Source organism: Rhincodon typus, chromosome 9 (assembly GCF_021869965.1).
Source record: "Rhincodon typus isolate 14 chromosome 9, sRhiTyp1.1, whole genome shotgun sequence".
NCBI classification, from domain to species: domain Eukaryota; kingdom Metazoa; phylum Chordata; class Chondrichthyes; order Orectolobiformes; family Rhincodontidae; genus Rhincodon; species Rhincodon typus.
In genome coordinates this window covers 31551824-31569678 of record NC_063340.1, presented here as the reverse complement: position 1 = coordinate 31569678, position 17855 = coordinate 31551824, and the positions used below count along the sequence as shown (strand labels likewise).

General features: G+C 44.5%; 1 protein-coding gene across 2 annotated transcripts in view; it reads left to right on the top strand.

Moving 5' to 3' along the window:
- Positions 1-965: 965 nt before the first annotated feature.
- The window catches only part of rsph3 (radial spoke head 3), a 91548-nt gene continuing 74658 nt past the window's right edge, over positions 966-17855 (top strand). The window contains exons 1-2 of one of the 2 annotated variants that reach the window (XM_020534572.2): positions 966-1692; positions 8470-8551. In XM_020534572.2, the coding sequence (XP_020390161.1) occupies positions 1586-1692; positions 8470-8551 (189 nt within the window). In that variant the 5' untranslated portion in view covers positions 966-1585. Of the gene's footprint in view, positions 1693-3343; positions 3445-8469; positions 8552-17855 lie in introns of those variants that run through there. The other variant, XM_048601490.1, reaches the window with a different exon arrangement.

Here is a 17855-nt window from a genome sequence, read left to right as displayed (position 1 = left end):
ATAATCAAATGGGCCAAGACCACCTTACAAGTTGACCAAGAAGCAATTCCACGATTCTGGCCAGGCCTGCCCAGTGCCAGTTGCCTTGTGTCAAAAGTAGGTTATCAGGAGGCTGGCAAGCAAAGAAACCATTAAACCAGTACAGTTTGCAGAATGGGTAGCACCGGTTGTATTGATCATGAAAACAGCCTGATGGGTCAATTCACCTTTGTGGGGATTTCAAACAAACGGTGAACCACTTTTCATAGCTGGATAAATACTCAATCACTTGCATAGAGGTCCAATACACAAAACTAGCAGGGGGAGGGGAACTATCTGTCACAAAGCTGGACATATGCTTACTCGTACCTGCAATTACTATTGAACTCAGTACTCAGGAAAGGTCACTAGACCTGAAACGTTAACTTTCTTTTTACCCTCACAGATGCTGCCAGACCTGCTGAGCTTTTCCAGCAACTTTGTTTTCATTACCATGACACACTAAGTTTGGGTAGGTGAGGCAGTCTTGAACAAGCACGTGGATGACATGAAGGCTGCAACCTCCCAAATTGGGCAGGAGCAAAACATACCCAGTCCCTCAGAACATCTGGGTTCTCCCTCTCCGTCCAGCACCAAAGAAACCTCTGAGGATAGAATGGACACGGCAGATGTCACAGTCTCAACGGCATTGCTGCCTGAAGATAAGTTTCAGCTGAGACCCTCCAGGCACGAGATGTGGACTATAGTTAGGTACACGCCGCCAATGTCTGAGGAACGGACCTAGTGCGAAAACACACCAGGAGCTACAGGAAAAAGAACGGGCCTTCGTCCCAGGACTTAGAGGGGGAGGGATGTAGTAATTGGGCTCATGTCAGCCAGGTGGATCTTACAGAATATAAATTTTCTGATTGGACCAGGTTAACAACCCCAAACAGGCAATCTTGGCTGAAAGGTATGAACAGAAGTGTTAGGGGTCTTGTGTACTGTAGGAGCTGGCTCCGAGTTAGCAGTTTTAATGTCTTGTACGATGCACGTATAAATAAAGGGCGACTTGGAGGGTAGAATAACTCGCCTTTGCGGAGTTATTTCAATTTGAAGAACTCATACAGTTACAATAGATTGAATGGCTGTGTTCTGCGTCCTAACGCCTCTGTGATCTTCAGCTCCTCAATAATTGAAGATAAGGAGAAGACAGCAGGCAAAAGAGGCAGAACGTACAGGACAGGGATTACAAACAATATACATGTTACCAGGGGCAACCAGCAATTTTCACTTCCAAATCGGTGTATCGCTGCTCTAACAGTAAGAAGAACAGGCTAGGAAATCGGCGTCATTCAGGAAAAAAAACACTGGACGTGAAAGTGCCGCACGGTGCGGAAGAGGGATATTTTACGCCGACAAGGAATGAAAACGATAACGGCATAATTCGGTGTACTCGGACTTCTTTTTGTCATTGGGAGGTGATGTGCGGTTCGTTGCCGGAAGTGATGCAACGGTTTGCTGTCGTGTCCGTTGCCAAGGCAGCGGGCAGTAATTGTTGGGACTACGGGGGCTGTGCATCATTTAGGTTTTATTCTCGGTTCCAATTATTAGTTAAGCTGTAGCAATGGCTACCGTATTGCCACAGCAGGACAACAGCAACACATACACTTTCTCGAGCCGCCCGAGAGCACTGCAGGAAAGGAAGAAATATCGGCAGGAGCAGCAGCAACAGTGAGTGAGGAGGAAAGGGCCAAACGAAGAAGCTGGGAAAAATAAGAGCAGGGTAGAGAGCAGCATTGATTGGGGGAGGGGGGAGAGGATGTCAGAAGGTGACACTGAGGAGGGAGAGCAGGTCAGAGGCTGACGTTGGGGGAGCGGGAACAGCAGGGTAGAAGGATGGTATTAAAGGAGTGGGATGGGGGTGGTAAGAGGAAGAAGTGGGGCAAAGAAATGCATCATTGAGTAAAGTTATCAGAACATTACTGGGCGTAGGGCTGCTGTCTAATTAAACCACCGCCTGACTGGTGGTTTAACTTGAGGGTCACCATTCGTCAGGTGATAGGAGAGGTTGAGAAGGTGAGTCCTTCGTGGTAGGTGCGTCCTTCGTGGTAACCTCAATTGGTGTGGGAATTTAACCAATGCCTAAAAATAACTCTAAGGACTAGAAGCAGTGGTCAAGGGAAAGTGCTTGTGGCAAGGACAAAAGTAAGTTCCATTTTCCCAATATTCCCCTTCATTCAGTATTGAGCAGTCAACTATCAGTGTGACAAATCAGAAGTTTGAAGCAAGGGTGGTGAGGTAGAACTGAGTGTCAAGCTTAAATCTGGAATAGGATATTTTTGGATAATATACCAAAGGATTAGGTGTTATGAATTCCAAAATATGTTCTTGGGGACTCCAGAGGCAACAGGTGTGTAATTTGAGGAAAAAACCATTAGATTCTTTGCCTATAATTTGATAGATAAGAATGGAAGTTCCCCTCCTGACCTGGAAATATGTTGCCATTCCTTCAGTGTCACTGGCTTAAAATCCTGGAACTTCCTCCCCAATAGCATTGTAGGTGTACCTATGCAAAATGGCTTGTAGTGGTTTGAGAAGATAGCTCTCCACCACCACCTTCTGAAGGACAGCTTAGGTGGGCAACAAGTGCTGGCCCAGCCAGTGTCAACACATCCCATGAGTGAATTTAAAACAAAATGGAGTACAACTCCACATAGCTGGACAACAGGAGAGTCTTGAGTAAGGTGTAATAGTCAATTGTATTGAAGACTGTGTGCATAGGTAAGGAAAGGAGAGGTTTATTGAATTTACAAGGATAAAGAATATCTGCTGCAGTTTCCAGTGAGTGCTGATAAATGTTATGAAAGGGAAGTGAGAGCTGGGTCCTGATGTCTGGAGAGGAGGAAGTAGGGCTATCTGGGCATGGATGGGGTGAATTGGGGAGTGGCAGCAGGAGCTGGGGTGGAGGTGGGAGTACTGGGACAAGGTCTGGCAAGGGAACGAATCCAGGACATTGAGGTTGGTTGGCTCGCCGAGCTGGTTTATGCTTTTGCAGAAGCATTTGAGGATGTTACCCAGCATGGTAACGAAACGTCTACGAAACAAGAAACCAGCTCAGCAAGCCAACTAACCTCAACACCCACAACCCGAGTTACAAATCTACTCCAAAACCTTAAGCCAGGACAGCTAGGGGTGAAGGCAGAAGAACCACTGAGACCTGGGAAGTGTGGAGCAGAAGCAACAGTGGTCCGGGGATGTGGGTGTTACTTTCAAGAGTTCAGTTATCCTCTGGGATATAAGGAGATGGGGCCAGAAATGATGGGAGTTAGGTGAAACCCTGGAGAAAGAAAGTGAGTTGTGTTGTGTGTTGGCTTTTACTAAGGTGGAGAAGCTGACAAAATGTGGGTGGAGCAGAAACTGTCGATCATGAGTGGGGTAAAACTTGATGGATACGATGTACTGAAAAATCAAGCTACACTCACGGTATGTAGGTTGCCTGGTCTGGGTTGCTTGCCACTTGCTAAGGGAAGTGGATATTAAGATGGTGGAAGGGTTCTCTGTGATCTTCCAACGTCTCCTAGAAATGGGGATGTGACAACTTAGGTACATGACAAATGTGACACCCTTGTTCATGAAAAGGTGCAAGGTCATTCCTGATAACTCCAAAAAGTTACTTTACATTATTGTTTCTGGAATCTGACTGACTACTAATCAGGTGGAAGAAAACATTAACTGGCAATTGAAGAGGTTTCAGTTCATTGAAGAGATCCAGCAATGATTTGTAAAAGGTGGATTGTGCCTGACTAATGTAATTGAGTTCTTAAATGAAGTAACTGAGGAGAATGCAATGAATGTCCTCTATGGATTTTAAGAAAGCATTTGAGAAGAAACTGTGTAAAGGAGGCTAACAAAACTTAAGGTTTTTGAAGAAATAGATGTATGTGTTAATATTTCAAGTCTAAATTCTCTTCAAAAATGAGTGAGTTTTATGCCTAGAAAAAAATGGGGTGGGTGAACAAATGGGAACAGAACAGAAGGAAATGTCAATGAAATGTTAAAGGGTGAGGATCTTGCTATCTAGTGAAGACTTTGCAGCAGTCTTTACCAGGATGCTGCCAAAGTCCTACTGAAGAAGGAGGTAGTTCAGACTTTGGATTAGCTGAAAACTGCAAAAGAGGGCTATTGAAAGGCTATTTGTACTTGTTGGCAGAAGCACTGACTATATCCTGATCTTCCTCAGCCGCACATGCTGGAGAGCTGAAAATTGCACCATTATTTAAAACAAATGTAAAGATAATCCCAATAGTTACAGCCCTGCCACCTTAATTTTGGGAGTGGGAAAGCTTTTAGAAGTGATAATCTGGGACAAAATCAAGAAACCCTTGGGCAAATGTGGTTTAATTTAAGGAAAGCGAGAAAGTTTTAAACACAAGTCAGATTTAACTTCTGATTTTTCAGTGGTAGTGCAGTTAATATGGCTGTGTATTTGAGGTTTTTGCTAAATACAATGAACAAGTTTGTCAGCCAAATTAAAATCCATGGAATACAAGTGACAGAATGGAGGCAAAGTTGGCTGAATGACCAGAAACCATAGTTGCTTCTCTGACGAGAAGTAGGTATGTTCAGCATTCATAGTATTTTCCTTTTGTCTTAACATCACGGTGTTCCATAGGAATCAGTATTAGAACTACTGATTTTCTGGATCCATATTAGTGACTTTGGACTTGGGTGTGCTGGGCACAACTTCAAAATTTGTAGATGACCCCCAAAATGTGAGAGGATTATGATCTATGGGGCAAGGTTTTCTTGAGATGCCAAACCCTTTCAGTGTAATTTGAGGCAGAGTAGCTAAAAATTGTAAGCAATAGGTAAAGCTAACTGGTATGTTACTACTATGCAGTAGCACCATGACTGATATTTGTCACACGATGTTGCTGTCAAGCATTTCTCACAAATGAGTAATTTGTACATAAATTTCAGTGTAGTACCAGCCCGAAGCCCAAGTGTCCCAGCAATGGGCCAAAGAGCAGAGGTATGCCATTCAGTCCATCAAGTTTGCTCTGCAGTTGAACAGGATCATGGTTATCTAATGATCCTCAACCTATATAAGAAAAAAAAATGCAAAAGCTGGAAATCTGAAACAATGAAAATGCTAGAGAAACTCAACAGATCTGGCAGACTAGAGAGGAGAACAGAGCTCATGTTTCAAGTCTGTTATGACTCTTCAGAACTGAAAGTTGTTGTAAAATGGGTCATTTTATTTACTTTTTGACAGGCAGGTGAGCAAGAGGTGGTGTAGAGGCCCAATGCAAATGACAAAGGAGTGTTGATAGTAGAGAAGGGCAGGACTAAAGCTCTCCTTTCGCATAAAATTTACATGTGTTTTGCATCTCATTTTAAGTGCAGTGTGAACAAAACCTGTTTGGTTGAGGTGAAGGTAGTTTTTTTTTTTTTTTGGAAAAGACAAAGCAGTCAGTTTCTGAAGAAGGGTCACTGGATCCAAGACGTTAACTTTGCTTTCTGTCCACATGCAGCCAAATCTGCTGGGTTTCACTTGTGATTGATTTTATTGTCATGTGTACGGAAGTACAGTGAAAAGCTTTCTTTCTGCAGGAGAAGCAGATCATAGTAAGCAAGGATGTACAAATCAAAAAGACTTAGACATACAGGTTACATCGCACAGGACACAATAGGCAAGATCAACATTAGCAAGATTGGCATTATTTGTGGGTAGAGAGTCCCTTTATCGGTCTAATAAAGGCTGGGAAGAAGCTGTTCCTGTACCTGCTCGTGTGTTCAGGCTTCTGTATCTTCTGCCTGACAGAAGAAGGGGATCATTACCGTGGTGTGACGGGTCTTTGTTGGCAAGTAAAAACTGAACTGCAGATGGTGTAAATCCGGAACAAAAACAAAGTTGCTGGAAAAGCTCAGCAGGTCTGGCAGCATCTGTGAAGGAAAAAAGTTGGCGTTTCAGGTCTGGTGACCCTTCCTCAGAACTGGGGTTGATGTTAACTCTGTTTTATTCTTTCACAGATGCTGCCAGACTTTGTTGGCAGCCTTTCTGCGGCAGCGAGCCGTACAACTGGAGTCCATGGTTGAAAGGTTGACTTCCGTGCTGGTTTGGGCTGTGCACCACTTTCTGTAGTTTCTTACTGTCCTGTGCAGAGCGGTTGCCATACCAGGCTGTTAGACACCTTGACAGTATGCTTTCAGTGGTGCATCTGTAGAAATTGGTGAATGTCTTTGTCTTTGTGGACGTGACCAATTTCCTGAGCCTCCTGAGGAAGAAGAGGCATTGTTGTGCCACCTTGACTGTCGCATCAATGTGGGAAGTTCAGGACAGGTCAGTTATCGTCATGCCGAGGAACTTGATTGCTGTCCACCCTCAACCTCTGTTCCATTGATTATAGATAGATGCATGTTCTTCTCTTTTTTTCTTTCTGAAGCCAGTGATCAGTTCTTCAGTTTTGCCAACATTGAGAGGGGTTATTTTTGTTGCACCACATCACCAAGCCCTCTATCTCCCTCCTGTATTTTGACTTGTCATTGTTAGATATCCATCCCACTATGGTGGTGTTGTCAACATATTTCTTCATGATTTGGCAACATTGCTGTGGATGCACAGAGTACAGTAGGGGGATGAGGATGCATTCTTTTGGGAGCTCCGATTGTTGAGAGTTATTGTGGAGACGGTGCAGTTATCTATCTTTACTGATTTGTGGCCTGTTGGTCAAAGCTGAGGAGTCCGTTGCAGAGTGCAGAGCTGAGACCAAGGTCACAGAGTTATGAGATTGGTCTGGAGTGATGGTGTTGACTACAGCTCTGCCTTCAATGAGCAGGAGTCTGACGTGGTTGTCTTTGTTGTCCAGATGTTCCAGGGATGAGTGCAGGGCTAGGGATATGGTATCTGCTATGGACCTGTTATGTTAGTAGGCAAACTGTGTAGAGAATCGAGGCAGGCTGGGAGACGAGTTGATGTGGTCCATGACCAGCCTCTTGAAGCACTTCATCATTATTGACATCAGAGCCACTGGGCAATAGCCATTAAGGCACACTGCACGTGCTTTTTAGATGCAGGGATGATGGTGGTCATCTTGAAGCAGGTGAGGACTTCGGCTTGTAGGCGGGAGAGGTTGTTGTTGAATACTTCAACCAGTTAGTCCACACAGGATCCAAGTGCTCGCCTAGGGACACCGTCCAGGCCCATTGCTTTCCTTGGGTTGATTCTCTGGAAGACCGATCTGATGTCTGCAGCTGTGTCTGGGGCTGTCGGCAGGCACACCGTGTCACTGGCATTCTGCTCAAACTGAGCGCACCAGGGAGGGATGTGTCTTTGTGTCCTGTAATATTGTTTTAGGCCTCCCCATAGGTGGTGGGAGTCAGTTTGGTCCTCTAACTTGGTCCAGTATTGCCTCTTAGCATCCCTGATGGCTTTGCAGAGGCCATATCTGGATTTATTGTATTGATCTGGGTCATCTGATTTGAATGCTGCACATCTGGTCATCTGTAGGGAGTTGGATTTCACGGTTCAAAGGTTTACAGTTGGGAACACTTGGATTGACTTCTTTGGTATGAAGTCCGTAACAGTTGTGGCATACTCATCTAGGTTTTCCACTGAGTAGATCATAGAATTCCTACAGTGCAGAAACAGGCCCTTTGGCCCGACAAGTCCACACTAACCCTCTGAGCATCCCGTTCATACACAACCCTGAACAGTATGGGCAATTTTTAGCATGGCCAATCCACCTAGCCTGCACATCTTTGGACTGGGAGGAAACGGGAGAACCCAGAGGAGACCCATGCAGACACGGAGAATGTGCAGACTCCACACACAGTTGCCCGAGGGTGGAATCGAATCTGGGTCCCTGGCACTGAGGCAGCAGTCCTAACCACTGAGCCACCGTGCCACCCTTCTACCTTGGTTAGAATTGGACCCCATATGCAATGTGTTTGTTGATGGCATGGTTCTCCAACCATAGTGCCATCAATAAACACATAGAATTGGACCCCGTATACAAACCCCATACAGATCTAAACTGGAAATGACACTACTTACTATAGCGGACCAGACAGTGTAAATTCCAAGCGGAGTAGAATAACACCACTTCCTCAGAGGATCCATTGTTGATGTCACCTAGCTTGGTGACAAAATGTCTGAACAAGAACAAGCCAGCTCGGCGAGCAAGTCAACAACCACAATGGTCCAAAGTGTTCAGTCCTCTTGTGGGGTAGGAGATATGTTGGCGGCACTTTGGCAGCACCCTCTTGAGGTTGGCTTGGTTGAAGTTCTTGTGCACTCATTTGCAACACTTGAGCTCAAGTGTTTTGGGCCATTTGCAGAATATTGACATTTGGTATACATTATAACAAACTCTGCTTTGTCCCAGCTACTTAGCAACAGTAGATTTGGACCTTACTTAATTCTGAAGAGATTAATGAAACAACAGGCAAAACTAGTAAATCAAATCACAGCACTGTTATAACACCTCCATTCCTTTTGTATTTCAGATGTCCAGGATATTATGGAAACATCATGTATGACAGAAGGGTAGTACGAGGAAATACATACGCACAGCATACCCTCCCAGCGGTATGTGTAGTGAACTTGTTTCCAGTTTTACTAAGTTACACTTGTGTAAAACAGCTAACTTTAACAAAATGATGTGTGCTGATTTCTTAAACTGGCAATACATTAGATTCAAAGGAGGATACAATCTGTTCAGTTGAAGACTGGCAATTCCAAATACAGTAGATCCACACTTAAGTTGCTTTCATGGATGTTGTGACTTTAAGTAAATTCATGTGTCGTGTGTCGAAGCAAAATTCTGGAAATTTGAAACGAATGCAAAGAATGAAATAAAAGAACGCTTGCTCTTTCAATTGACCACATTGCTCTCACTAACATCTCTGTCCTGACCCTGCTCTGATATTCCACCAAAGCAAAATGCAAGCTCAAATGACAACCACTCACTTCCACTTAGGAACATTACATCCTTCTCAGTATTGAATTCATTAACTTCAGAAACTTGTGTCGGTTCTGTTTTTTTTTCTTTTAGTCTCCCCCTATAGTCATGGTGTGTTTGTGTCTTGTTTAATTTCTAAATTGTAAGCTAGGATCAATGGTCTCCATTTCACAGCTTAATTTACACTTTCTTTTAAAGAAAAAAAAATTCCCCTTTCTCTACTGTTTATGATGGGAAATAGCTGAACCCCTCTGATAATTAAACTAAATCACAAGCCCCAATCTGTTATGACAGGCGTGAGGATTCCCCACTAATAATTACCCCTGAAACACCCAGAGAAGCTCATCTTTCCTGTCTTAATAGATTAAGAGTGTTTGTTTTTTTTAAGAAAATCCCTAATCTCCATGTTACAAGAAACATTTGTTTTATTTAACCCAACAATGAACAAATTGACTAACAAACTGACAATTCCCTCCTAGACTACTAACTGATGTAAATACTACTGGAATGCCATTTGAATAATGACAAGTTCCACTAATATAGACCCAATTAATAAGAAGCAACAAATTATAACTTAGTCTGTGTGAACTTGGAGAGATTGTCTTCTGGAATATTCTGTTGTCTCCATTTGCTTCACAAACACCTTTCTTCTGTTAACTTTCCTGAGAGCAGAATTATCTCATCTTTTTAATGAGGACTTTGAGCTAAAACATCATGGTACCTTTGAATTAGATGAGCTTTCTCTGAGAGCTGAATGGTGCAAACTCTGACAGATGGCAGTTGGCGCTCCCTGATTTTCCAAATGCCCTCGTCTTCCATACCTCTAATGAGGTAATCAAATTCTTATATGGTTGGTTTCAGGTTGTCAACACTGTCCAATTTTAAATTCAGTTGGCTTTCTGTTTCTAGGTGCTTCGTTTAAATTAGTTGGCCAAATTCAAACTTATCACAACATCAAAACAAGATATAGAGCTGGATGAACACCGCAGGCCGAGCAGGAAAGCTGACATTTCGGGCCTAGACCCGTCTTCAGAAATGTGGGAGGGGAAGGGGGTTCTGAAATAGGGAGAGAGGGGGAGGCAGCGAGAAGATGGATAGAGAAGATAGGTGGAGAGGAGACAGGCAGGTCAAAGAGGCGGGGATGGAGCCAGTAAAGGTGAGTGTAGGTCAGGAGTTAGGGAGGGGATAGGTCAGTCCAGGGAGGACGGACAGGTCCAAGGGGGTGGGATGAGGCTAGTAGGTAGGCAGTGGGGGTGGGGCTTGAGGTGGGAGGAAGGACAGGTTAGGGAGGCGGGGACAAGTTGGGCTGGTTTTGGGATGCGGTAGGGAGAGGGGAGATTTTGAAGATTTTGAAGCTTGTGAAGTTCACATTGATACTATTGGGCTGCAGGGTTCCCAAGTGGAATATGAGTTGCTGTTCCTGCAACCTTCGGGTGGCATTGTTGTGGCACTGCAGGAGGCCCAGGATGGACATGTCGTTTAAGGAATGGGAGGGGGAGGTGCAGTTGTTTAGTGCGAACCGAGCGTAGGTGTTCCGCAAAGCGGTCCCCAAGCCTCTGCTTAGTTTCACCGATTGTAGAGGAGGCCACATCTTGAACAGTGGATGCAGTATACCACGTTAGCAGATGTGCAGGTGATCATCTGCTTGATGTGGAAGGTCCTCTTGGGGCCTAGGATGGGGGTGAAGCGGGAGGTGGAGGTGTAGGTGTAGCACTTCCTGCGGTTGCAGGGAAAAGTGCCAGGTGTGGTGGGGCTGGAGGGTGTGTGGAGCGGACAAGGGAGTCACGGAGAGAGTAGTCCCTCCGGAAAGCAGATAAGGGTGGGGAGGGGAAAAATGTCTTTGGTGGTGGGGTCGGATTGCAGATGGCGGAATTGTCAGAGGATGATGCGTTGGATCCGGAGGCTGGTGGGGTGGTACGTGAGGACGAGAGGGATTCTGTTTTGGTTGGTATTGCCGGGAGGGGATGTGAGGGATGAGTTGCGGGGAATGCTCCGCCACTTTTTCCACTCTGAGGAAGTCATACCAGACTTGAAATATCAACTCTTTCTCTTTACAGACCTGTTGAGTTTCTTCAGAATTCTATTTTAACATTGTTTGTTAATGTTCTGTATTCCTAGCTGAGATAATATGCACAATAAAAAAATTACCAAATAAACACACATACTGTAAATGTAACTGGTTTCAGGTTGTGTAGGCTCCATCTACTGGCATAACCTGGTCAATGCTGGGAGTAGCTGAAGTCCCTGTGGTGGTGTTGCGAGTCTTGATTCAGAGCTAAACTCTGGACGTAACAGTGTAAATACCCAGAAATATGTTAAAGAAAATTTAATGAACATATAATGATTCTAAAATCTTCTTTTAATGATAATATAAAGAAGAAAGATAAAATGATTTCATCCCTTTCAGTAAAGTTGTGTAGGCCCTTCAAGGAAGGCTCACCAGACCCGAAACGTTAACTCTGATTTCTCTTCACAGATGCTGCCAGACCTCCTGAGATTTTCCAGCAACTGTTTTATTTCTGATTTACAGCATCCTCAGTTCTTTTGGTTTTTATATATGTAGGTATCTATCAGTAGAAAGGAAGAAATACAACGAGCATTAATCACAAATTGTTCACATGCAAACGTGCTCAAGGAACCCTAAATTAATCTGTCCATGCTTAGTCTCCAAAATGGCAAAACATCCTTTGATGCATTTATCACAAATTTTCCAAATAACTTTACATAAAGGTGTCCTTCTGATCAACTGCTGACTCCATTGATGGCTCTTCCCCTTGAAATTTTCAGTATTTGACTGTTGACCACTGGTAGCTGCAAATTCTGGATAAGCTGCCATCTAGCCAAATTTTTGGATCCATTCCAACCTTTTGACACTTCAATCAAGAATTTCTCAAAACAAAAGGTTTGAACAAAGCATAACATGAGATGGTGGAGCAGAAATAGGTAATTCAACCCCTCCAGCCTGCTCTTCTAGTTAATACAATCGTGGCTGATCTCATCTTGGCTCAACTGCACTTTCCTTCCCACTCTCCATAACCTTTCAACCCATTACTAATTAAAAATTTGCCTGTCCCCAGCATCCACCCCACTTAGGGTAATGAATTCCACAGATTCACAGCCCTTTGAGAAAAGTAATTTCTCATCTCTTTTGGAGTCTGCTACCCCTTTATGTTAAAACTGTGATCCTTTGTTCTGGATTGCCATAGGTGAAGAAATATCTTTACTCTATCTACTTTGTCAATTCCCTTTAGAAGTTATTCTCTCTAATTAGATCTCCTCTCATTCTTCTAAACACCAAAGCTTATAGACCTAAACTACTCCATCTCTTCATAAGACAAATCATTCATCTCTGGAATCAATCACGCGAATCTCCTCTGATCTGCCTCCAATACGACTACATCCCTACAAGTCAGGACACCGAAGCATGAATCTTGTCTCTCTCAGACTTTGAAAACTTGACATGTTTCAGAGTTCAGACTATTGACCATTCTTCATGAATCCCTCACATTTATACAGTTTGTCAGTTGAGCTGTCTTTAGTTGTAAACATCAGAATGGTGTGTTGCTTCTCTGGTGCTAGAATCAAAGATATCTTGGAGAGGGTGCAGTATATTCCCAAAGAGGAGAGGGCCCAGTAGGATGTCGTTATACACGTTGGAACTGGCAACATAGGAAGAGAAAAGGACAAGATTCTGAGGAGAGAATATAGGAAGTTGAATTTTAAAAAAAGGTCCTCGAGGGTGGTAATAGCTGGATTACTCCAGGTGCTATGAGCTAGTGAGGGAGGAAAAGGAGGATAGAGCAGATGAATATGTGGCTGAGGAGCTGGTGCAGGGGAGAAGGATTCACATTTTTGGATCATTGGAATCTCTTCTGGGTGGAAATGATCTGTATAAGAAGGACAGATTGCACCTGAATTGGAAGGGGACTAATATACTGGCAGAGAGATTTGCTAGAGCTGTTCAAATGGATTTAAAATGGTTGGGGTGTTGGGGAGGATTGCAAGTTGGAGCCAGGTAGATAGTGAGGAACCGTTAGGTACCGTTAGGGAATGTTGGGGCAGACCGGAACAAAGCAGAGGATGAGGTAGGACTGATAAATTAAGCTGCATTTATTTCCATGCAAAAGGCCTAACAGTTTAGGCAGATGAACTCAGGGCATGGTTGGGAACGTGGGTCTGGGATATCATAGTGATTAGAGACGTGGCTCAGGGATGGGCAGGACTAGCAGCTCCACAGTATAGATGCTGTAGGAAGAATAGAAAGGGGGTCAAAAGAGGAGGGCGTTTTCGATTAGGGATAATATTATGGCTGTACTTAAGGAGGATATTCCTCGGAATATGTCCAGGGAAGTTATTTGGGTGAAACTGAAAAATAAGAAAGGGATGAACACCCCATTGGGATTGTACTATAGATCCCGCCAATAGTCAGTGGGAAATTGAGAAACAAATTTGTAAGGAGATCTCAGTTATCTGTTAGAATAATAGGGCAGATATTGTAGGGGATTTTTAACTTTCCACACACAGACTGGGACTGCAGTAGTGTTAAGGGCTTGGATGGAGAGGAATTTAAGTGTGCACAAGAAAATTTTCTTGTGCAATATATGGATGTACCTACTAGAGAAGCAACAAAACTTGACCTACTCTTGGGAATTAAGGCAGTGTCAGTGGGGGAGCACTTTGGGGCCAGTGAACATAATTCTATTAGTTTTAAAATAGTGATGGAAAACAATAGATTGGATCTAAAAGTTAAAGTTCTACATTGGATGAAAGACCATTTTGATGTTATTAGGCAAGAACTTTCAAAAGTTGATTGGGGGCAGATGTTTGTAGGTAAAGGGGCGGCTGGAAAATTGGAAGCCTTCAAAAATGAGATAACGTGAGTCAAGAGACAGTATGTTCCTGTTAGGGGTAAAGGGCAAGGCTGGTAGGTGAGGGCAGAGCAGTGGATGCGATCTGTATGGATTACAGTAAGGTGTTTGACAAGGTTAGATCACATGGAATAGAGGGGAGAACTAGCCATTTGGATACAGAACTGGGTCGAAGGTAGAGGACAGAGGGTAGTGGTGGAGGGTTGCTTTCAGACTGGAGACCTGTGACCAGCGGTGCGCCACAAGGAATGGTGCTGGGTCCACTGCGTTTCGTCATTTATATAAATGATTTGGATGTGAATATAGGAGGTATGGTTAGTAAATTTGCAGAAGACACCAAAATTGGAGATGTAGTGGACAGTGAAGAATGTTACCTCAGAGTACAACAATACCTTGCTCAGATGTGCCAATGGGCTGAGGAGTGGCAGATGGAATTTAATTTAAATAAATGTGAGGTGCTGCATTTTGGAAAGGCAAATCAGAGCACGACGTAGACACTTAATGGGAAGGTCCTGTGGAGTGTTGCTGAACAGAGACCTTGGACTGCAGGTTCATAGCCCCTTGGAAGTGGAATCACAGGTAGACAGGATAGTGAAGAAGGTGTTTGGTATGCTTGCCTTTATTAGTGCATTGAGTATAGGAGTTCAGAGGTCATGTTGCAGCTGTACAGGACATTGGTTAGGCCAATTTTGGAAGACTGCGAGCAGTTCTGGTCTCCCTACTGTAGGAAGGATGGTGTGAAACTTGAAAGTGTTCAGAAAAAATGTACAAGCATGTTGCCAGGGTTGGAGGGTTTGAGCCATAGAGAGAGGCTAAATAGGCTGGGGTTATTCTCCCTGGAGCGTCGGAGGCTGAGTGATGACCTCATAAAGGTTTATAAAGTTGTGAGGTGGTGGGGAGCTCAAAAGTAGAGGGCATAATTTTTGAGAAGATTTATAGCTTGGGTTGTGGATGAGGCTGTAGATGAGGTTTTAGACTTGCTTGCCGAGCCGATGTATTTGATTGCAGACATTTCGTCACCCTGCTAGGTAACATCGTCAGTGTGCCTCCGGTGAAGCGTTGATGTTCTGACTCGCTTGTAATTTATGTACCTTGGTTTGCTGGGATGGTTGACATCACCTCTGGTTCTGAGATAACAAGGTATAGAGCTGGATGAACACAGCAGGCCAAGCAGCATCAGAGGAGCAGGAAGGCTGACGTTTCGGGCCTAGACCCTTCCTCAGAAAAAAAAATTTCTGAAGGAGGGTCTAGGCCCAAAACATCAGCCTTCCTGCTCCTCTGATGCTGCTTGGCCTGCTGTGTTCATCCAGCTCTACACCTTGTTATCTCAGATTCTCCAGCATCTGCAGTTCCTACTATCTCTCTCACCTCTGGTTCTGTTTATCACTGGTTTGTATATCGGGTCCACTTCAATGTATTTGTTGATGGAGTTCCGATTGGAATGCCAGGCCTCCAGATTTCCTGGCATAGGTTTAAGGTGAGAGGGGAAAGATTTAAAAGAGACCTAAGGGACAACATTTTCACGCAGAGGGTGGTGCGTGTATAGAATGAGCTGACAGAGGAGGCTGGTATAATTACAACATTTAAAAGGCATCCGGATGGTACATGAATAGGAAGGATTTGGAGGGATAATGGCCAAATGCTGAAAAATGGAACTAGATTAATTCAGGATAGCTGGTTGGCATGGACGAGTTAGACCAAAGAGTGAGGTTTCATATTGTACAGCTCTATGTCTCTATATTAAAATGTAAGGCTCCTCCCCTTACTACTGCTTTAGTTCACATGACAAAACAGACTGAACTACAGGGATGAGATGCAGAATCCCCTGTAGCTATCTCCCTTTCTAACATATGGTTTTGGATACTGATGGGGGAAGATGACTGTGGAGGGGAATGCAGTGGCAGCCAACTTCATGTCACCAGTGCTCGGTCAGCTGTACAAGAGAGGAGGAAAAAGAACAGCAGGGCTATAGTGGTAGGGGATTCAGTTGTAAGAGGAACAGATGTTTGTTTCTGCAGTTGCAAAAGAGACTCCAGGATGGTATGTTGCCTCCCTGATGCCAGTGTCAGGTATAAGGTCAAAAATCACACAACACCAGGTTATAGTCCAACAGGTTTATTTGAAAACACAAGCTTTCGAAGTCTTGCTCCTCCGTAAGGTTTTGCTGAGAGAGATGGCATCAGACAGAGAACTTATAAGCAAGAAATCAAATGGTCATAGAACTGATGTGAATGTATGGAACAAACTGAAGATGCTGATTGAAGATTTAATCAGTTAGAAAGGAGATGTAGATTTCAATTGTTTAATATGCAAATGTAAGAGTATTTTTTTCAAGTCACTGTCCTGTGATAACTAAAGGTTTTATCAGTACGCCAGAGGTGATATCTGAGGCCAGACAATGCATTTTAGGTGTGAGGGCTTGCTTAGAAAACTGTATTTTAACTTGGGGTCAGACTGGTCTTGTTTCTAAAGTAGGGATTTATAAAATGCCATATTGACTGAATACAAATTGTGTGGTTTTTGTATCTGTTATTACAACACTGCAAATGCAAATTCACCTTATAGGTGGTGTTGGGGGGCGGGTACCTGTGTGGGGGGGTTAATGTGAGGGGGGGGTTGTTTGGGGGGAATGGGTGTGGGGGGTGTGTGTGGGGACGATGATGTGTGGGTGGTGGGGGGCGGGGGTGGGTGTGGGTGTGGTGGGAGGAAGGAGTGTATGTGCCTGTGTGTGCAGAGGGGAGGTGGGTGGGGTGGGAGGTGTGCATGTGCGTATGCGGGGGCGTGGTGAGGGGTATGGTTGTGTGTGGGCGGGGATGGTGTGTAGGGTTGTGTTTTGGGGGGAGGTGTGTGTGCATGGGGGTGGAGGGAGTGTTTTGGGGATAGGTGTGTGTGTGGGTGTGTGTGTGTGTGCGTGCGTGTGCGCGCACACGCTGGGGAGGGGGGGGTGGTGTTAATGTTGTTAATGTACCCGCCTCAACCACTTACGCTGGCAGCTCACTCCTTATGCATACCTCTCTCAGTGAAAAAGTATGCCCCTCACATTTCCATGTAGTCTTTCTCCTCTTGCCTTAAACTGATGCCCTCTAGTTTTGCTTCCCCAACCCCAGGGAAAAGACTGAGTGCATTCACCCTATCCATGCCTCTCATGATCTTGTACACTTCTATAAGATTCTCCCTCAGTCTCCCATGCCGTAAGGAAATCCTAGCTTGTCCAACCTCTTCCTATAACTCAGTCCCTTGAGTCCTGGCAACATCCTTGTAAAGAGATAGAAAGAACTGCTGATGCTGGAATCTGAGATAACACGGGAATCTAAGGAACACAGTAGACCAGGCATCAAGATGTGCTGTGTACCTCCAGCTCCACACTGTGTTGTAATATCCTTATAAATTTCTTCTGCCCTCTTTCCAGTTTAATAACATCCTTCCTGTAGCAAGGTGACCAAAACCGAACACAATACTCCAAGTGTGGCCACACCAATGTAATGTACAACTGCATCAGCATGGTGGCTCAGTGGTTAGCACTGCTGCCTCACAGTGCCAGGGACCCAGGTTCAATTCCACCCTCGGGTGACTGTCTGCGTGGAGGTTGCACATTCTCCCCGTGTCTGTGTGGGTTTCCTCAGGTACTCAGGTTTCCTCCCACGGTCCAAAGATGTGCAGGTTAGGTGGATTGGCCATACTAAATTGCCCGTAGTGGTCAGGGATGTGTAGGTGGATTATAAGGGGATGGGTTTGGGTGGGATGCTCCAAGGGTCGGTGTGGACTTGTTGGGCCGAAGGGCCTGTTTCCACACTGTAGGTATTCTAATTCTAACTTCCCAACTTCTATACTGATACCCTGACTGATGAAGGCCAGCGTGCCAAAAGCTGCCTTCACTGCCATGTCTACCTGTGACTCCTCTTTCAGTGATCCATGCACCTGAACTCCAAGGCCCCTCCCTTCCACTACATTCCTTAAGGCCTCACCATTCACCATACACCATGAAACTCTACTTGGATTTGACTTTCCAAAATGCAACACCTCACACTTATCTATATTAAACTCCTTTTGCTATTTCTCGGCC